Below are 21,951 nucleotides of genomic sequence, written 5' to 3'. Positions count from 1 at the left end.
GTAGTAATATAAGTTATAATTTTTATTTCTAGATTCTAGTTAACAGCATGTCTGAAACTGAGGTCAGTGTCTTAGCTCCATCCTCCCCTCCCCAGCCTGCTGTCTCTCGTGACCTCATTCAGCAGTCAGAATCTGGACGTCATCTTTGGCTCTTTCCCCACGTGGCCACCCATCCTCGGGTGCTGCTGACTCTGCCCCCTCAGTGTTGCTGTAGTCTCTTTCTTTCCTTCCTCTGAAGGCCAGCACTCAGAGGTCTCCTCTCCACCTCCCACTGCTGTCATAGCACACACCGGAGCCCTCTTCAGCTCAGGATCCATCGAGTTACTTGAACCACGTATGTGTCAGTCCCTGTCTTGTTCCTCCTTGCTCTCAGAGTGAAGCCCAGCTCCTTGGCCTCATCTGGCCATCCCGACCCCTTGTTCTCACTCTGGCAACTCCCCACTCCCACCTTCTATGCCAAGCTCACCCAAACTGATCCACCTGGAGGAGATGGACGTGAGGACTTTCGGGCTGTGTTGCCTCTGATTGCAGTGAGTGCATGGTTTGAAATGACATCCTTGACTCTTGCTGCTGCTTCGGGTGTAAGCCTCTGTTACCTCAGAGCTGGAAAACCCACCTGTTATGCTCCACCGTTATCATTGTAGAGCCCCCAAGGTGCTGTGCTGTCCTCGTTGTCTCATCCCCGATGACCTGCCAACATTTAGGTGATAAGTATTTTGTTCTTTAAAATCAGTGAACAAATTTTCTAAATGAAACTTTAATTACTTATTCATATATATTTATACTTTTAATGCAAATTGATTTTTTGTTTTACAGGAGAACTATGCCATTTCTGGGTCAGGACTGGAGATCCCCTGGGTGGAGTTGGATTAAAACTGAAGATGGCTGGAAGAGATGCGAGTCCTGCAATCCGGAGCTGGGAAGAGAAAGCAGCCAGTGTAGTCTCAGCCATGGCGTGTGAGTCACGGCCGGCAGAGTCAGGCTGCTGCCTCTTTACCTTTATGGCTGTACTTGCTTTTCAGGTCACCACAGAGCTCTGTAACTTGTCATCTTGCTGAGAATTGTCCACTCTTGGAGGCTGATGTGAGGAAATGACTTATTTAGCTAAAGAATGAGCTTGGCAGTTAGCCTGATTTCCACACATGGATGCTCCTTTTTCTTACTATTTATAACATTTAATCCTCATGATAGTCTGAGAGAAAGAAATCATTTTAACCTTACAGTATAGCTGAGGATCTGAGGAAAGTAAAGGCACAGGTTGCAGCCAGTGTTGAGGATGTGGCAATAGTGGCTTGCACAAGAAAGAAGTCTTTTTTCTGTCTGGCAACTTGAGTTGATGCAGTGACTTTGCTCATGACATCACCAGGGGCTGAGTGGCATTCTCTCTTTTGCTTTCCTATCCTGGAGTTCAGGCCCATCTGCAGGGATCCAGAGGGTGTGTTACCCACTGTGTCTGACCTGCTCAGTGCCAGGGGCAGTACTGCCTGCTACATCTGCTTCCAGCTGGTGGTGGATGGGACACACTCCTGCACTTTATGGCATACATAGCCCTTGATTACCTGGATCGCCGCTGCCTGCACCTCACTGACTAGAGCATGAGTTGCGGGGACGCTGGGGTTGCAGTTGGTCTGCTGTGAGGCCATTTGTCCTGGTAGAATTGTTAGATGACATGGGTATGGGAACAGGTAGATGGCCCTGGAGTCATCCCTAGCAGTCCCTGATACAAGCTGTTGAGAATGTGGAGGCTTGGGAAAGTCATGAGCCCTTGTCCTCTGGAGCGCCTGGGTCTAGGCTTTGATTTTAGTGTGGGTTCTTATTTGGCATTTGCATTCTATTATTTGTGTGTGTGATGGTCCCTCTGTTTAAGTTTAGTAGTTTTAGGCCAGAGACTGGTTTTTGCATATTTGAAGCAGGAATTAATCTTATACTTCAGTTATAGTGAAGGTAATACATAATACTCATTAATGAGTTTATGTTGTGGCGTTTCTCTGCCATTCTGTGTTTTATTAATACTGAAGGTTGGAAAATCTATTTAAATTGGCAATTATCTGTGCTATTGGTATTAGATGATTAATTTTAGACAATTGCAAATTTCTTGGGTGGTTTTTTATTGTCTTACGGTTTTTTATTATTTATTTTTTAGTTATAGGTGGACACAATATCTTTATTTTATTTTTATGTGGTGCTGAGGATCAAACCCAGTGCCTTATGCATGGTAGATGAGCGCTCTACCTCTGAGCCACAACTCCAGCCCTGTCTTACAGTTTTTATAGCGAGTTATTTAAGTTTAAAGTTGGTTAAATATATCTAGAAATGTTGGGTGTCTCATTTCTTCCAGATGGTCACTGTTAAGCATAGAGATTCCTCAACTCACAGTTCTAGGATAGGGAAACAGGTCACAAAATTCAGTTTTAAAAAAGCTATCACTGAGTACCAGGGCTATAGCTCAGTGGTAAAGTGTTTGGCTCACATGCATGAGGCACTGGGTTCAATTCTCAGCACCACATAAAAATAAATAAAGATACTGTGTGTTTATCTACAACGAAAAAATATACATTTTTTTTTAAAAAGCCATCACTGAAAACCCATGTTCCGCGAGTTCTGTATTAAAGGATTTGCCCAATTCTTGTTTTTTTTTTTTTCCTATGTATTCTTTTCCCTATCATCCCAAACATGTTTTTAGTGTCTGAGAATTGACTTTTCTTAATTTGTTTTTGTAGTTGTGTATGGACAGCATGCCTTCGTTTTATTTGTTTATTTTTATGCAGCGTTAGGGTCAAACTCAGTGCCTCACACATGAGGGTAGGCAAGTGCTCAGCCCCAATTGACTTTCTTACGTACACATAGGATTGGAGAATTCAATCCAAACGTGCTGGTAGCTCTCTGGGCCCCTTCCCTTCCCTTGCTTCCCAGCACACTTACCACTCTCCCACCCTCTCAAACTTACTTGCAGATGTGTTTAATTCCTTGGCGCACTGAAGATGTGCCTCTGCTTCGGGCAAAGAGGCCATGTGTCTGCAGTTGGAGAGAGGGCTTCCACAGCAGCCCGGCTGCTGCCGTGGACAGCGTGGAAGGGCTGTGCTCTCTCTCCCCTACCACTCCAGTTGCCTCAGAAGCCTCAGACCTTCTCCTTCCCACTCTGCCTTTCTTCCCTGTCTGTCCACCAGAACTCACAGCCAGACTTGTGGGGCTCTGGGTGTGACCAGGACTGCAGAAGGATTCTAGTGCTTCCTGCTTCCCTGGAAGGAAAAAGCTGCTAACTTTCAACCTCAGTTGTAACTAAGATGAAGCTCTAAACAACCCCAGTGTGAGTGGCTCCATAAAACAGCTCCTCTCCCTCCATGTGTGTTTGGGAAACAGCCCTTTTAATTCTTTGGTGTGGAGTGAGCATTCTAAAGCTAGAACCGTTATAGTAAAAAATGGCCTAAGTGATTAAGATCCTAACTTTGTTAATATTTTTTTTGTTTGTAATGGGCATTAAAAATAGACCTTTAACTGTCCCCTGTTTATTCTCATCTCATTTTAAGATTGAAAATTCTGAGAAAAATGGATAAAAAAGGATGCATTGATTCAGCTCCTGCTCCAGACCTTTGCTTAAGGTGCTCTTTCAGGTGACATTTGTGATACTGCCCAGGTCATTGATGATAGACAGAGTTAAGCCCTCTTCTGAATGCTTGGTTCTTCATTGCGTAGATGTTGTTCATTAGAACTTAGGAAACGTCTTTCTACAGAGCGCAGCGTGAAGCACAGGGGCTCACCTTGCACCCCTTTAAGCCACAGATGCAGGATGAGGCAGCAGGTGGTATACAAGTGTGGGAGGGGACAGGCAGCCTGATCCAGTGGCCCAGCCCAGTTGGAACTGGTGGGCTCTCACCAGGCAGGGACTGTGTATGCCACTGGCAGAGTCAGCAAAGCACGAGGGTTGCAGGCCAATGGGATGAAGCATATTAAGGTGTTAGCTCCTGCTCTTCATCGCATGATTGCCATTGCTGGTAGGTATGGCATGATCTGTGTGCAGGAAGCACTGCAGGGGTGTGTCTCAGAACTTCTCCCCACTCAGCAGATCTCCAGGATCTCCTCACTAAGGGCACTGCTGGGGACGTGCAGAGGCCTTGCTGCCCTGTGGACTGATGCATCCCACCCGGGCTCCACCTAGTACTCTGGGACTTGCCCTTTGCCTCAACATGTTAACTCTTAGCACATTTTTTTTGTTGTTTGTTTAAAACTTGTTAAACATTCTATTTTATCTTATTCAAACTCAAATGTTTAAGGTTTATCATGGTTACTTTGTTCTCTGTAGGCATAGTCATGGGGGTTATTGTGAATTTAGAGCTCCACCAAAATTGCCTTCAGCCATAGTTCTGGAGATAGCTGAACACTATAAAAGCATCTGTGGGAATTCATGGGGTGGGAATTCATGGGCAGTAGGAACTGGACCCCCAGCCATCCTATGTCCTCATGCATAAATGCCCCTGCTGTCAAGCACAGTCCCCCAGGGATCTTTACACTGTTGTTACAGGTTTGTAAAACCCACCTGACCTTTCTTACATGTTTTCTTTGGTGACTAGAAAGCAAAATGTAAGTAAATGATGTAAAATATTTGTTTGTATATCACACTCAGCAAATAGCATTCTAGGCAGTATTGCTGCCGTGTGTGTGTGTGTGTGTGTGTGTGTGTGTACATACAGGGGACAGGTTGTGTGTGGGTGTGGTCCTAAGAATTGAACCCAGGGTTTCGCACATGTTACATAAGCAGGTCATTTCTTTTAGTAAGTGATTTTCTTTGGATTGCACATTCTCTTCTCCAACTTCATTTTACTATTTTATCCCCAGATTTGTGGGTTTTTTCATTTATAAAGCAATATCTGCTCATTGTAAATGAACAAAACAGAAAAATTATGTAATCTCAAAAGCATAGAAGAGGAGGCACAGAGTCCTCCCCATTCTCCCTCAGCTCCTGCTCTGCCTGCCCACAGGTAGCCAGATGATGGCTTGGAGAGGAAGAGGTGGGATTATGAAGGGTTCAGATCCTGTTGGGATTTTGTAGGACTCACAGGCAGGTAGGATGCGTAGAGTGTAGTCTAAAGGAGTGAGGAGGATGGCCTTTGGCTGCATAGCTGGAAGGATGAGTCCCACTGACTTGAGGAACTTCTGGTACAGGCCCAGGGTCTGCCTGAGCAGCTTGGATGGGCCACACGTCACATGGCCTTCACTGCGTGGCTCCGTAAGCCATCGTCCTTTCCCCCACTTTTCACTTCTTGGAAGTTGTGCCACATCAGCACATGTTGGTTTGCCTCATTCTTTATAATGACCACGTTTCATTGTTTAGATATAGCATGTCTTGTTTACCCAAGCTTCTACTAATCACATTTTAGTTATTTCTGTTTGTCATTATTTCTGACTGGTAGCTTCAGTTACCTGTGTGTATCCCTTTGCATACTTGTATGATATTTACAAAGTGTAAGTTCCTAATAGAATTATACCAGTTTATACTTTCAATAGTAGTATACAAAATTTTGCAGGTAATGTGGCAATACTAGAACTTTAAGTATACATGTAGGTGACCGAGCATGTATAGATAGGTCAGAGCTTGAAGACTTGGCAGATGACCTAGGTTCTTACCTTTAAGTGAGAAAAACCTAATCCAAACTGATGTATACAAAAGGAGAACCTACTTACAGCAAGATTTTTTGTCTATTAGAGTAGTTGCCCCTCTGCACAAGGGGCGGATTGTAGAGGAGTGATGGAAACCCGTCCCGCCCCTGGCTGGCTCGTTTTCCTTCATCTGCAGGGTGAGCAGCCTTTGCACCTTTGCTCCTGGGGCTGCTGCTTCACTGGCACATATAGGGTGGCCACGTTGCTGGCTCTCCTTTCCTTACTGTTGGTTCTCTAAGTAGGCTATGCATACTTCTGATGTGTGTCTACGTGTTGTTTTGTTGTTGTTGTTTTAATTTATATATGACAGCAGAATGCATTACAATTCTTATGACACATATAGAACACAATTTTTCATATCTCTGGTTGTATACAAAGTATATTCAGATAGAGGGAGCATGGGAAGAATAGACAAACTCTAGATAGGGCAGAGGTGTTGGGGGGGAAGGAAGGGGGCATGGGGTTATAAATGATGGTGGAATGTGATGATCATTATTATCCAAAGTATATGTATAAAGACACAAATTGGTGTGAATATACTTTGTTTACATGTTTTGATTTTTTTTTTTTTATCTGAGCACAGCATTCCCATCACAACTTGAGCTGCAATAGATGCTGATAAAATCAGGGTTCTAGAGTCTAGATAAGTGTGGAGACATGTCATAGAACTTTAAATATACATGGAGGTGACCGAGTCCAGCAGAAACCAAGACTAGCCATCAAAATTGATTTTGTTTTGGTTGCTGACTGATTTATCTTCCAAAAATAGAGGGCCGAGTTACTATTTTTATGTTGAATTGAATTATCACTGGTGTCCTGCTGGCCACAGGTAGCATGGTCATGCTGGGCCTATAGGGCCCAAGAGCAAGCATCCTCCTCCAGTGCAGATCACCAGGCTGTGCATTGAGGCCTGAATTGCATCTGCGGGGTGGTATCTGCGGATGAAAGCTGCCCACTTGCTTTATGCAGGTTGTTTGTGTGAGCAATCAGCGGACCCTGGTCATGGAGACAGGGCCTGGCTTAGTCCCCTGATCTGAAGCTGGGTTGCCCAGACAGGCTCAGGCCTTAGTTCATTCTTGAAGCTTGGCATGTTCATCAGCTCCCATGATTTTATCAGCATCTATTCTAAGGCATTCTTTCTCATTTTGTTTTCTGTTTCGTGTATCCATATTTTAATTCAAAACGCTCATCTCTTATTTGAGGTATGGCATTAAAAAGGCCTTAGAATTTCCAATACCCAAATTTCTAGATTTTCTCTCCTCCCCTTTCCTCATTCACCTTTTATTTTAGTGAAATGTAGCATACAGAGAACGTGTACAAAGCAAGAGTTCTAATTCAGTGATATGTCATAGAGAATGTGTCAGAGTAACTAGCATAATCAAAGATGTGCCCACTGTCCCAAAAGCCACCCCATTCTTGCTTTTTTACAGTTGAGCATCTAGTGATGTATGTCTAAACACTGTAGTGTGGTTTCATCTGATGGATTCTGCAGTGTCTCGCCTCTGTTGGATGGTGGTTGTTGGCAAGATTTATCCTACAGCCGAGGGAACTTGCTGCCACGCTCGTTCTATTAGGGATGGGCACCTGCTTGCTTTCAGTGGGATTTCACAGATAGTGCTGCTGTGAACATTCTTGTATAAGTCTTCAGGTTTATGTGTGAGTTCTTTCTTGGCTGAAAATATCCCTACTTCTATGACAGTGGGGCCTTGAGTGAGTGCCCAGGCACCATTAAGTTATGCCAAACTATTTTCAGAGTGTGTTAGCTACTCTTTCATAGACTTAAGGTCTGCTGTTGCACTCCAGCATCGGTCTATTTTTCTTTTTCCTTTTGGGAAATAATGGAGATAGCATGGTAATGCTGTGAGTACAGACAGTTCAATGTTCAAAACAAGGATCTTCCAGCGTGAGGTCGGGTGTTTTCGACCCAGGTGTCCAAATTCATCAGCAAAGGAAGAAGTGTTTTTGACTAGTGCAGTCCAGTTGAAAAAGGCGGACTCTCAGGTATCCCTCACTGCTGACCCCCCTTCAGCCACAGCATTGACGTGGGCGGGTCACAGCATGCTCCGTGAAAGTCGAAACTCAGGCTTCAAGGGGGAAAACATGGAGGCTATTGTCATAACCTGGGGAACAGAGAACCATGATCCAGTATTAAGATCCCTTGTCTAGAGTCATCACTAGAAAGAAGGAGGACTGGAATGCAGAACAATTCTGAAAACAGAGCATGATTTTAAGATGCGCTGCTGAGTGTGAGGCTGTCAGTCAGTGCATCTGCACAGAGGGCCCAAGTAGGGCCATGCGCATGCAGTCAGCTGAGTTTGACAGAGGCACAAAGGCAATTCAATGGAGAAAATATAACCTTGTCAATAAATTGTGATGGAGAACTGGACATCTACGTGCAAAAAAGATGGACATTGACCTACAGCTCCCACTTTATCTAAGAATTAATGGGTTATAGAGCCAGTTGTAAATTGTAAAGCAATAAAACTTGTGTAAGAAGCGCAGGGGAAAGTCTGCGTGATCATTTAGATATGACACCAGAAGCACAACCCAGAAAAGAAGAACATCAGTGATTTACATTTCATCAAGAATGTTTTCTCTGAGAGAATATATTTGTAAACCACATATCTGACAAAGGACTATTATTCAGAATATACAGAAAACACTTAAAATTCAATAATAAGAGAACAAGCAGAACCCAGGAGAAAATGGGATGAAAGAACTAAACCTGTGCTTCACCAAAGGAGATTCGCGAATTGCAAAGAAGCCAGGAAAACAAGCAGAGAAAAATAATCACACGCTCAACTCTCAACTTGCTTGTCCTTGGAGAGTACGGGGGCAGGGGGATTGGGGGAGAAGCAGGGCGCTTATGGGAGTCCCCACGCTAGCTGTGGCTGCCGGTGACCCTCTGGAGGTTTGGCAGGAAGTGTGGAGAGTAGTACGACTGTTGCAGGCCCAGGCGGGCCTTTGCTCATTCCTGGTGATATGGAAGGCGTCACCTTCCACACAGGCACCACCACACACCTGCCTATCAAAGGGGCTAAGTTGGAGAACAGCAACGGCAAAGTATACAAGGGCTGACCAGGGTAGACTCCTATGAGGACAGTGGACTGTGAATGGCACAGCCACTTTGAAGGACAGTTGGGAAGTTTGCTATTAAATTAAACTGCAGTATGGCCCAGCAACCTCACTCCTCTGCATTTACCCAAGGCAAATGAAAACTGTTTACACAAAATATGTATATGAACAGTAATGGCAGTTTTATTCGGTAATTGCTGGAGGTTGGACAGAACCCTCTGTCCTTCACCTAATGAATGGATGACAAACAGGAAACACCTCTATAATGCAGACTACCCAGAAGTAGCAAGGAGTGCTTATTGAGCACCAAAGTAGTGTGGATGAGTCTTGGGAAACTTAAGCCAGAGGCCTACACATGTGTTTTAGTCAGCCGTTTTCCTGCTGTGACCAAAAGACCTAAAAAACAATTTTAAGGAGCAAAAGTACATTTGGGGCTCACAGTTTCAGAGGTGTCAGGCCATAGATGGCCAGCTCCATTCCTCAGGGACTGGGTGAGGCAGAACAGCGCCATGAAGTGTATGGAGGAGGAAAACAGCTGGGGACATTGCATCAGGAAGCAGCGAGAGCTCTCACCTTGGGTAAAATGTAAACTCCAGGGCACACCCCCAGCAACCCACTTTTTCCAGCCACTCCCTAACTACCTGTAGTGGCCACCCTGTCGAGGGTGACGTGCTGACTAGATTAAGGCTCTCACTTTCCCTCTAACCCTTCTTGCATCTCTTCACCTATGAGCTGTGAGAGACACCTCACCTCTAAGTTGTGACAGCATCCTGGGGTCTGGGGCTGATTACCAAAGGCAAAGGACTGCTCTAGGGTACCCGAACTCTGCTTATATTTGGGACTGTTACAAGCTGTAGTGCTGACCAGAATCAGCAGGGAGTTTCTGTGGGGGCAGCGAAGACTCCATATGATGCAGGCTGTGACGACGGGTCTCATTTGGCAGAGTCTGATGGCCACACTAGAGGTGCCTGTGAAGGAGCTGGCCTGTGAGGGACTGGGCCCTGTGACAGGACGCCATGCAGCTGGAGACAGGAGGCTGGATGGCACATTGCTTCTCACGGTGTGAGCTGAGCACCTGGAACCCCTTTAGAGATGTGCTGGAGCCTACGGCCATGAGCGAGTGGGATGATGAGAGCCAGTTTCTCACTTTAGAGGAAGAAGTGAAGCCAGGAAACGCTGTGGCAGAACCCTGTGGTTTTTGACAGGGTTGGGGTCTCAGTGGGAGCCAGCTTGCTTGTGTTTTAGAGAGAGATGGATCTGTGGGCACAGAGTGAGTGGAGTGCACCCCTTCTACAGTTGTGTCCATGAAGGCCTGGTGGCACCGAGCAGCCCTGGTGAGCATCCAGGCCTTCTCTGAGAGGACACTGACTCCAGGGCTGGAGTGGGGAAGAGACAGTCCCGGAGCAGCCCACATTGCCGAGAGTTGAGAAATCTAATGAGGGGTTCCAACTTACGCGGGCAGACACCAACCCAGTATGTGACTTCCCCCTGACCCCATCCCAGTGGTGATAACACAGTAACCACCCAACACAGAAACAGTTCTGAGTTGGGTAGGTGTGCAGTGCACCCAGGGTGCTGCCCACCTCATGTGAGCCTTGGTGTGAGAGGCCCCGCAGGTGGGAACTGCTAAGGGAGAGGGAGATGGGGCTAAAGATTGGATCCTAACAGAGAGACCAGGGACTGGGAAATCTCCAAACAAGAGAGGGAAATAGTGCCGGGCACTCAAGTCATATGAGCAGTCCCCAAAAGAGACCTGTGAGGTATAATCTTCCTGCAGGGACTGGCAGGTGGCACTCCCCGCTTCCAGGCGCCCTACACCAGGACCAGTCTTCCCGCCCTGGTTACCTCCACCATCCTGAGGGCAGAGACACCAGCTTACAACAGACAACCCCACCTATTGGTGAGAAGAGAAGCAGAAAAGATACGGATCTCTAAAACTAGCAACAACCTTCGTTTCTTCCTTCAAATATTTTTTTTCTTTCTCTTCTACCTGTCTATCCTCCAGCCCTCACAACCCCAACATATGTGAAACCAAGAACTTTGCAAGAAATAGGTTTTTGAGGACTGAGTCATCTGAATAATATTATATAGAGGTGTTGTATATGACTTTTTTTCTTTCATTTTTCTTTCCCCTCTAAATTTTACTATTTATGTACTCTGCTGTCTTCCCACATACTTGTCTACCCTAAATTACTTCCTATCTATTTTCTTGCTACTAACCCTCGTCATTAGATTTTTCTTTTACACTTCCTAAGATGTATTAACTCTGGATCCTCACGTCCTACATCCTCGGCATATCGTCCTATGCCCCACCCCCAGTTCATTGTCCACCGTGAGAAACTCTAAACCCTTTTACAAAACTACTGATTATATTTTAGATAATAATTGAATCCAACATTTCTGAACATTGAGACTAAACTGTAAATGTCTTAACAACAACAGATTGTTCATAGATGGTATATCGTTGATACTGGGATCTGTTAACATTGTCCTTCCCCACAAAGGAGGGATCTTGGGACCCTACAAGAGCATTACCAAAAACAAAAGCACTTAAAATTCAACAATAAGAGAATTTACCTATAGGGTAAAAACAATTAACACCCCAGGCCCACAGAGCTGGAAAGGAAGACACACCACATCAGTAGGATCATTGGCAGCCACAGCAGAAGAAATGACAGAGAAAAAGTTCAGGATGTATGTGGTTAAAATGTTCTGTGAACTCAAGGAAGATATAAGAGAACAAATACAGGCAGTGAAAGATCACCTCAACAGGGAGACAGAGGTGCTAAAACAAACAGAAATTCTTGAAATGAAAGAAACAACAATCCACATTAAAAGCTCAAATGAAAGCATCACCAACAGAGTAGACCACTTGAAAGATAGGACATCAGACAATGAAGATAAAATATATAATCTTGAAAAGAACATAGACTTCACAGTGATAATGGTAAGAAACCACAGGCAGAACATTCAATAACTATGGGATATAAATGAGAACATAGACACAAGATATCAAAATCTCTGGGACACTATGAAAGCAGTACAAAGAGGAAAGTTCATTGCATGGAGTTAATTCCTTAAAAGAACAAAAAGTCAACAAATAAATGACCTCACATTACATCTCAAAGCCCTAGAAAAAGAACAAATCAACAATAAAAGCAGTAGAAGGCAAGATATAATTAAAATTAGAGCTGAAATCAATGAAACCAAAACAGAAGAAACAATTGAAAAAAACTGACAAAACAAAAAGTTGGTTCTTTGAAAAAATAAATAAAATTGACAGACCCTTAGCCATGCTAATGAAGAGAAGGAGAGAGAAAACTCAAATTACCAGCATACGTGATGAAAAAGGTAATATCACAACAGACACTACAGAAATACAGAGGATAATTAGGAATTATTTTGAAAATTTACATTCCAGTAAAATAGAAAACACTGAAGGCATTGACAAATTTCTTAAGTCATACGATTTGTCCAGATTGAACTAGGAAGACATACCCAATTTAAAAAGACCAATATCAAGTGATGAAATAGAAGATGCCATCAGAAGCCTACCAACCAAGAAAAGCCCAGGACTGGATGGATACACAGCCGAGTTCTACAAGACCTTTAAAGAAGAACTAATACCAATACTCTTCAATTTATTTTTATGTGGCACCACTTCCAAACTCATTCTATGAGGCCAATATCACTCTGATTCCAAAACCAGGCAAAGACACATCAAAGAAAGAAAACTTCAGACCAATATCTTTAATGAACATAGATGCTAAAATTCTGGCAAATCGAATACAAAAACATATCAAAAACATCGTGCACCATGATCAAGTGGGATTCATCCCAGGGATGCAAGGTTGGTTCAACATACGGAAATCAATAAATGTAATTCATCACATCAATAGACTCAAAGATAAGAATCATATGGTCATCTCAATAGATACAGAAAAAGCATTTGACAAAATTCAGCACCCCTTCATGTTCAAAACACTAGAAAAACTAGGGATAACAGGAACGTATCTCAACATCATAAAGGCTATCTACACTAAGCCTCAGGCCAACATCATTCTAAATGGAGAAAAACTGAAGGCATTCCCTCTAAAAATTGGAATAAGACAGGGATGCTCTCTTTCCCACCACTTCTATTTATTTTCACCACTTCCATAGTTCTTGAAACACTGGCCAGAGCAATTAGATGAAAGAAATTAAAGGAGGAAAAAAAGAACTTAAAGTAGCACTATTTGCTGACAATATGATTCTATACCTATAAGACCCAAAAACCTCCACCAGAAAACTTCTAGAACCAGTAAATGAATTCAGCAAAGTTGAAGGATATAAAATCAGCCCCCATAAATCAAAGCCATTTCTGTGTATCAGTGACAAATCCTCTGAGGGGGAAATGAGGAAACTACCCCATTTACAGTAACCTCAAACAAAAATTAAATACTTGGAACTCAACTTAATAAAAAGAGGTGAAAGATCTATTCAATGAAAACTACAGAACCCTAAAGAGAAAAATCAGAGAAGACCTTAAAAGATGGAAAGATCTACCTTGCTCTTGGATGGGCAGAATTAATATTATCAAAATGACCATACTCGGGGCTGGGGTTGAGGCTCAGCAGTAGAGTGTTCGCCTAGCATGTGCAAGGCACTGGATTCAAGCCTCAGCACCACATAAAAATAAATAAATAAAATAAAGGTACTTTGTACAACTACAACTAAAATAAATAAATAAATAAAAATGACCATATAACCAAAAGCACTATACTGATTTAATGCAATTCTGATCAAAATCCCAATGGCATCATGAAATTCATCTGGAAAAATAAGAGACCCAGATTAGCTAAAGCAATCCTTAGCAGGAAGAGTGAAGCAGGTGGTATCGCTATACCAGACCTTAAACTATACTACAGAGCAATAGTAACAAACACAGCATGGTATTTGGCACCACAACAGACTGGTAGACCAATGGTACAGAACACAGGACACAGAGACTAAACATTTATCTTATATTACTTTAAATATAAGATAAATATATTATCTCATATTGTCTTAAACATTTATCTTATATTAGACAAAGGTGCCAAAAACATGCACTGGAGAAAAGATGGCCTCTTCAACAAATAGTGCTAGGAAAATTGGAGATCCATATACAACAAAATGAAATTAAACCTCTATCTCTCACCATGTGCAAAACTCAACTCAAAATGGATCAAGGACCTAGGAATTAAACCAGAGACTCTGTCTAATAGAAGAAAAAGTAGGCCCTAATCTTCATCATGTGGGATTAGGCCCCAACTTCCTTAATAAGACTCCTGTAGTGCAAGAATCAATAAATGGGATGGATTCAATCTAAAAAGTTTCTTTTCAGCACAAGAAACAATCTGTGAGGTGAACAAAGAGCCTGCAACCTGGGAGCAAATTTTTACCCCTCACACATCAGATAGAGCACTAATCTCTAGGTTATACAAAGAACTTGAAAAGCTAAGCACCAAAAAAACAAATAACCCAATCAATAAATGGGCCAAAGGCCTGAACAGACACTCCTCAGAAGATCATCTACAGTCAATCAACAATTATATGAAAAAAAATGTTCATCATCTCTAGAAATTAGAGAAATGCAAATCAAAACCACCCTAAGATACCATCTCACTCCAGTCAGAATGGCAGCTATTATTGAAGACAAACAACAATAAGTGTTGGTGAGGATGTGGGGAAAAGGCACACTCATACACTGCTGGTGGGACTGCAAACTGGTGCAGCCAATATGGAAAGCAGTACGGAGATTCCTTGGAAAACTGGGAATGGAACCACCATTTGACCCAGCTGTCCCTCTCCTCAGTCTATACCCAAAGGACTTAAAAACAGCATACTACAGGGACACAGCCACATCACTGTTTATAGCAGCACAGTTCACAATAGCTAAACTGTGGAATCGACCTAGATGCTCCTCAGTAGATTGCCGCAGTCCGGCTGCAGCAAAATAACTGGGGGGGTGACGAATAACTTGTGTACATTGATACAGCAAGAGTAGGAGCCGTTTATTGCAGGACAGGAGCAGTATTTATACATTCCACACAGCTTATCTAATTAGCATAAACTAGATACATCAGTCAACCAATCAGGAATCTCTACACCTAATGGCTCGGTTTTGTTACTTTTCAAACCACTCCCTCTGACATTTTGCCAGGCACCATCCAGACTTGTTTACGAACTTTAACATTCCCCTGGCAAAATGCCAGGTGTTATTTTGACTTGTTTACAGACTCTAACAGTAGATGAATGGATAAAAAAAAAAATGTGGCATATATACACATGGAATTTTACTCAGCGATAAAAGAGAATAAAATCATGGCATTTGCAGGTAAATGGATGGCACTGGAGAAGATAATACTAAGTAAAGTTAGCCAATCTCCAAAAAAAAAAAAAAAATGCCAAATGTTTTCTCCGATATAAGGAGGCTGATTCATAGTGGGGTGGGGAGGGGGAGCATGGGAGGAATAGACAAAACTCTAGATAGGGCAGAGGGGAGAAGGGAGGGGGCAAGGGGTTAGCAATGATGGTGGAATATGATGGACATCATTATTCAAAGTACATGTTATGAAGACATGAATTGGTGTGAACATACCTCACATACAACCAGAGGTATGAAAAATTGTGCCATATATGTGTAATAAGAATTGTAATGCATTCTGCTGTCATTTATTTTTTAAAATCAATTAAAAGTGGAGCCCCAAAAGCAAATCGTTTGGTAAATTGCATAAAATCCAGGGCATCCATAAAGGAAATAAGAATATTCATTCTTTAAAAAATAAAAATAAGTAAAATAGACCTTATAGTACTGAATTATAGCCATAAGAGAAAGTGAATATTCCTGAGTTTGTGTTGATAACTGAATACATGAATAAATGAGGGATGAGGGAGAATTCTCTTATAGAAGACTTCAGAGGAAGAAGGATGTAAAAGTGACCATGAGGAAAGCATGGCTGTTGCCACCCAGCCTTCCCAGGTGCCCAGCAGGTAGGTGAAAGGCTAGAGCAACACATCTGTCAGCAGTCCCCCAGGGCACCTTTCATCCCAAGGAGCAGTTGACAGCTCTATATGGCAGTGCCATCTCGCCAACTTCCAGGGCTGGCAGCACACATGTGGCTGGGAACCACCAATCCCCTGTGCCATTCTTCCCAGAGATGGAAGCTCTAAGCCTTCCCAGGAAAGAACACCAGCCAGGCTGATAAACTCCGCAGAGTAGCTGACCATACTGAAATTGTCATGGGCACAGGGTTGGGTCATCCAGAGGCAGTGTAGGTCCTGGGGACTCCAGCCCAGGGCCTGATGGGAGACCAGCGGGTAATGCCACAGCTGAGTTGGTGGCATTTCCTGCTTTTGGTCCTGGCTCCACGGCTGTGTGACAGTAGGGGAGGCTGGATGCAAACCCAGGACCACTCGTTCTGGAAATCTGAATGGCTCGCTAGTCCTCACCAAGGGAACAAACAGACAGGACAGAGGTAAGAAGCAGTGTCACAGGCATGCTAGCTGTGCTGCCAGGAGCCCTGGGGTACCCTGGGGCCTGAGTACCCTCAGAATCTGGGGAGGGGCTGTTTAGGAGTAGGAGGCAGGAACATGAGGTTCATGATAGGGTAGATTCCCTGAGCCCTACTAAAAACTCTCTCATCCCGCTGTGTGTGAATTGTGCTTCTACTCCCTTTGGGCTTTGTCCTGGTGTGAGGAGGAACAGGTAGCATCCAGCTGTTATACCTACTGGTCTCCATTGTCCTCTGTCAAATTTCCGTGTGTGGCTGGAACTGCCTGGTCTCTGTTCTGACGGACTGCCCCTCCATCGCTTCTCTGCATTGCGGGAACCCTGGAGAAACTCCTGGCAGTTTAGACCTGGGGTGGCCAGAGTGCTCTGGGAATGAGCTCCACGGTCAATTTGTCTAACTCTAAGAAAAAATAGCCATCTTATTGGAATAGCATTAAATTTATACACATAAATTTTCTTAAATAATACTTCATCTACTTCTAGCTTATTTACTTAATAAGTTTATCAGTTAGCATTGGTGATTTTCCTCTCATCGTTGATGCTTTCATGTGTCTGTACTTTATTTTTTTCCCTAACATATCTAGTTTTTGTTCTTCTTGACTGGTTTCTGCAGAGAAATAGTTTTTAGATTACTTTTTTATTTCTAGTCTTTTTTTAAAAAACTTTTTTTCTTTTTTTTTTAATTTACTTTTTTTAGTTTTTAGATGGACACAATATCTTTATTTTACATTTACATGGTGTTGAGGATCGAATCTAGTGCCTCGTTTGTGCTAGGCAAGCGCTCTACCTCTGAGCCACAACCCCAGCCCCTAGTCTTATTTTAAATCTGCTTTTATCTTTAATAATTCTTTCCCTTCTTTTCATTAACATTCACGAGTTTTTAAATTATGTGTTTCAATAATTTATTCTCATTATTTAAATTTTATATAGACATTTGGTGCTATAAAGTTTTCTGTGCTCGCTGTTTTTCTTAGGTCCATATGCATTTCCCCAAACGTTTTTTTTTTTAATTTTTTTTTTATAATAGATGGATATAATATCTTTATTTTATTGCTTTATGTGGTGCTGAGGATCGAACCCAGTGCCTCACACAGGCAGGGTAAGTGCTTTACCAACTGAGCTGCAGCCCTACCCTTCCCCAACCTGTTGTAGCTGAATTTTACTTTCAGTTGTGATGTTTGAGTTTGCTTTGTGAGCCAGTCTTAAGCTCTTTTCCTTATGACAGGTGGGAGGAGCTGTTGAACACCCTGCTCTGTTTGGCCTCTGGTCTCTCAGGTTAATGCTTTTTGTGTGTTACACATGCCCACATCTGCATGTCTCTCTCTGCACATAACATGTGCCTATGTCTACATCTTTCTGCACATAATGTTGCCCAAGCCTGCATATCTCTGCATGAAATGTGCCCACCCCTGCATCTCTGGGTTTATCTGTCTGCATCTTTCCACCTGTAACATGTATCTATGCCTGTATCTCTGTGCGTAATGTGTATGTATATCTGTATATGTGTACGTAACATGTTCGTGTGTCTGCATACCTGTGTCTACATCTCAGTGTGCAGCATGCATCTACATCTGCATCTCTCTTTGTATGTATATTTTTTAACATCACAAGTAACTGGAGGCTGCCTATCACACTGTGTTCTAAGTATTTGCTTTTGCTGTTTTGGCAGTTAGGGTGGCTGTTCTTCTAATGTTTGTGCTGATGTCCATATGTCATGCCCTTAGTTCCTTGGTTTTGGAACCTCCTCTTGGCTGCTGACAGACCATGGTATTGCAGTCATCTGGTAGCCCCCTCTCCCCACATCTTTTTCAAAGTGGCCTTGTCCCCTTTGTGCCTGGTTGGCATCTGACACATCCCCCCACACCACTGGGTTGTTTGTCTGTCTGTTGCTTATCTGAGCAGAGCCACTGCCTGTTACACCTTTGTCACCACCAGGTTCTGTTGTCTGCAGCTCAGCCACAGCCTCTGCCTATCAGCTTGGCCTCCGAGCCTGTCTTCAGTAGTCCCCTTGCTCCTGGCGCAGTACTGCTTGTTTGCATGTTCAGGAAAGCCTGGCCTGTACCCTGGACAGTTTTTGATTCAGATTTTAAATCTTTGGCTCCCATGTCGCCCTTGGATATCTTATCTACATTCCTGAGCCTGCTCGCTCCAAGGCCTGTGAACCTACAAAACTGCCAGCTAGTTCAGTTTGCTCATCCCCGTTTCCATGGACATACCTGCTCGGGTGGGGAGAAGTTTATAGACCCCGCAGCAATGGTGACACGCCGCTGTGATCTGGGGAGCTTCTGTCCATGCAGGTGAGATGGTCCAGGGAGCAAGGTCAGGCACCTCGTGGGAAGTCGGGAGTGAGGGCCGCACTGCCTGCCCTGTACATATGTGATGCTTTAATGGCTTCCTCCTCTGATGTCAAGGCAGAGAGTCCCCTGGGAAGCTCACAGTGTTCTCCTCCGGCTGATGGTCTGGTGTGCAGTACAGTGAGTGTCGGGTCCTGAATCTGCTCCCGGCCCCTGACCTCTATTCCATGCACCCTGGCTGTTTCGCCTTCCTGCCACATAACAAGTACCATTAGATTCCTAAGACTGCATGTGAGAAAAGAAGTATGAATCTAAAAAATAGGTTTCGCTTCACTCTTTCTTTTGAACTTATAGAAAATTGGACTTTTTCTTTTGGAATATCTTTTTTTAAGATTTTTTTAGTTGTTGATAGACCTTCATTTTATTTATTTATATGTGGTGCTGAGAATCGAACCCAGTGTCTCACATATGCCAGACAAGTACACTACTGCTGAGCCACCGCCCCAGCCTTTAGAATATCTTTTTACGAATACGATGGCAAGAAAATAGCATTATATGAGGAAAATGAATAATGTGAGTCTTTGCCTTCAAAGAAAATATCATAGGCGGCTGCTTATTGCTTGGTCTCCCCCTGTGGGTGGCAGGTGTCTGGCACAGGCACACTTTCAAGATCAGAGTCAACCTGAGAGTTTTCCAGGGCCCGTGACTTCAGCCCAGTGGCTTGAAATAACAGAGATTACATGTGCTCACAGGTTCAGAGCCCGAAGTCCAAAATCAGGGGCCAGGCAGAGCTGGTCCTCTTAGGCTCTGGAGAGCAGCACCCACACCTCCTTGGTCTTGGCTGGTGGAAACACCGCCCCATTGCCCACCTTGGCTGCCACATGCCTCTCCCTGTGTAGCTCTTCTCTGCTCAAGAGCACACCAGATAGCCTCGTCTCAATGTCCTTCCCTGCAAAGACCTGTTTTCTACATAGAGTCACACAGGTTAGGACTCAGATGTCTTTGGAGGAGTCATCATCCAAACTATTACAATCAGTTTAGAAGATTCTGACTTCAAGAAGTCTCCCCTCTGTGTCAAACCCTAGGAGGGTAAAAAGATGACTTTCTTGTGCACTGTGGACAGAACACGTTCCAAATGTCACAGCACCCCCAACCCCCAGCTATATTTAGGGGCCGTCGAGGAGGTGAGTTTGTGAGTGTGCCTCCTGATCCTGTGGGACTGTCCTTGTAGGAAGCAGAAGAGGAAGAACACTGTGGGGACACGGGAGACGGCTTGCCTGAAAACTGGGGAGGGAGGACACAGGGAAGCAGCCCTCTGACACCCTCATCTGGGACCCCCAGGCTCTGTTTCTGGTAGGAAGTATCTACTGTTCTTGAGAAATGGGGGCTACTCTCCCTGAAAGGGTCTGAGACACAGGAAGCAGTAGGCCCCGTGGGCAGGGTCAGGCCAGGCCCCAGGAGTGGGGGGTGTTCACAGTGTAGGAGGCACGAGGTCAGCAGCACCCGGATCCAGTAGTAGTCACCACAGGACTGTTAGTGCCACCAGACTCACACAGACCCTGTCCCGTCTGGGGCACACTGGGATGTTCAGAGCAGGTGGGCAGAGGAGCAGAGGGAGAGAGCTGGCTTCTGTGGAGGGTGAACTGCCCACCCACATCAAGCTATCTTCTATAGACAGCTCAAGAAAAAAGAGAAATTTAAAAGTTCAGCTAATTCAGAGGTGAGTTTAGCCAGGGATTCTTTTCATTTCATACTCTTGCATTGTTTGCAAGAATGTTAATCTTGGTAATGTTTTTTAATAGCAGCAAAAGTTTTATTTTTTATATATATTTTTTTATTTTTTACATATATATATATTTTTTAATTTGGTATTGAAGATTGAACCTGGAGGCATACACTGAGCCACATCCTCAGCCCTTTTTATTTTTTATTTTGAGATAGGGTCTTGCTGATTTGCTTAGGGCCTTGCTGAATTGCTGAGGTTGGGCTCGTACTTGTGGTCCTCCTGCCTTAGCCTCCTGAGCTGCTGAGATCTCAGGTGTTTGTGATGTATCTTACTTACCACAAGGAGTTGAGAACTGCTGCACTTAACTGGGCGCTGTAGAAATCGGAGGTTCCCCCTCCTGTCATCTTCTACTCAGGTAGAGAGTGAAGGCAGTTTGGAGAGATGGCCCAAGCCGCATGTCACAGAATGGCCTTGAAGCCAAAGACCTGTTACCACCTTTTCAGGAAATGTCATCTGAGAAAACGCATGCTTCCTGAAATGTCACCGTTGGAACACTGTAGCCAAGGGAAATGTCAGGTCACATGGGGTGCAGTGAAGCACTGCTCACTCCTGGAAGTGGGCTACAGGAACGAGCTGCTGAGTGCTGAGCTCTGTGCTTCCCTTGGGAGCCGTCTGTTGATTCGTCTGCACTGGGGAAAGGTGTGCCCCGTGGTTTATAGAACAACCCTGAAGTATTGTTGCTCTTGAGTGTGCTCCTAAGGAGAAGGTGAGGGCCTGTGGGTGCAGGAGGGGAAGCTGCCAGCTCAGGCATGCAGATGAACGTGCAGCTGTCCTGGGGTTCTTGCAAGTGTGTGAACCTGTGTTGTCCGCTCATGATATTGTGTGAGGTCCCATGGATCAGCCCTTCCTCCTGCCCAGCACACACCCTGGACGATCTGGACAGGACAAGTCAAGCATGCTGCCCCCTCCGATGTGGCAAGGTACACACTACCTATCGTTTACCCCTCAGCCACGTCTAGGCATTCAGTTCAGGGGCATGGCACAAGGACAGCCCACTGCTGTGCTCCTGTCACACCTCCACCTCCAGAGCGCTTCATCTCCCCAAACTGATAGTCTGTGCCCACTAAACACCAACTCCTGTCCCTCCTTCAGCTCTCAGTGCCCCATCCTACCCTCTGCCTCGTGAGGTGGAAACAGATGGCGTCTGTCCTGTACTGGCTTGTCAGCCCAGCATAGTTGTAGCATGTCAGCATCCCCTTTTTTTGGTACTTAACCACTGAGCCACATCCCCAGCCCTCTGTCACTTTTTACGGCTGAGTCACAGTCCACTGTGTGGACTTGCCATCTTTTGTTTATTCAGTGTCTGTCAGTGGGCATGTGGATGTTGTGATCCTGCTGCTGTAAGTGAAGGAGTGCAGATACGTGCAGATGAAATGTCACCCACCATGAAGGGACTTGCTGGGCCTTGTGGTAAATCTGCTGTTCTGTTTTCCATGGCGGCTGCACCATTTAACATTCCTGCCAACAGTGCACAAGAATTTCAATCTCTCCACATTCTTGCCAACAATTACTTTCTGTTTTTGGACAGTAGCCCTTCTGATGGATGTAAGGTAATATCTAATTGTGATGCTGAACATTTTTTCATGTGTTTATTGGCCATTCATATT

The 21,951-nt window shown here is 44.2% G+C and overlaps 1 protein-coding gene across 9 annotated transcripts in view; it reads left to right on the top strand.

The window, feature by feature from the left end:
* Window positions 1–21,951, top strand: part of Fbxo25 (F-box protein 25) — a 51,713-nt gene that overhangs the window by 5,263 nt on the left and 24,499 nt on the right. For 3 of the 9 annotated variants that reach the window (XM_048792830.1, XM_015504662.2, XM_048792831.1), the window contains exons 1-2: window positions 681–704; window positions 817–957. In XM_048792830.1, the coding sequence (XP_048648787.1) occupies window positions 824–957 (134 nt within the window). In that variant the 5' untranslated portion in view covers window positions 681–704; window positions 817–823. Of the gene's footprint in view, window positions 1–666; window positions 705–816; window positions 958–21,784; window positions 21,895–21,951 lie in introns of those variants that run through there. The other 6 variants (XM_048792834.1, XM_048792827.1, XM_048792828.1 and 3 more) reach the window with 4 other exon arrangements.

Source organism: Marmota marmota, unplaced genomic scaffold (assembly GCF_001458135.2).
Source record: "Marmota marmota marmota unplaced genomic scaffold, marMar, whole genome shotgun sequence".
Taxonomy (NCBI): Eukaryota; Metazoa; Chordata; class Mammalia; order Rodentia; family Sciuridae; genus Marmota; species Marmota marmota.
The sequence above is the reverse complement of the archived record's forward strand: the minus strand, read 5'-3'. Positions and strand labels throughout refer to the sequence as shown.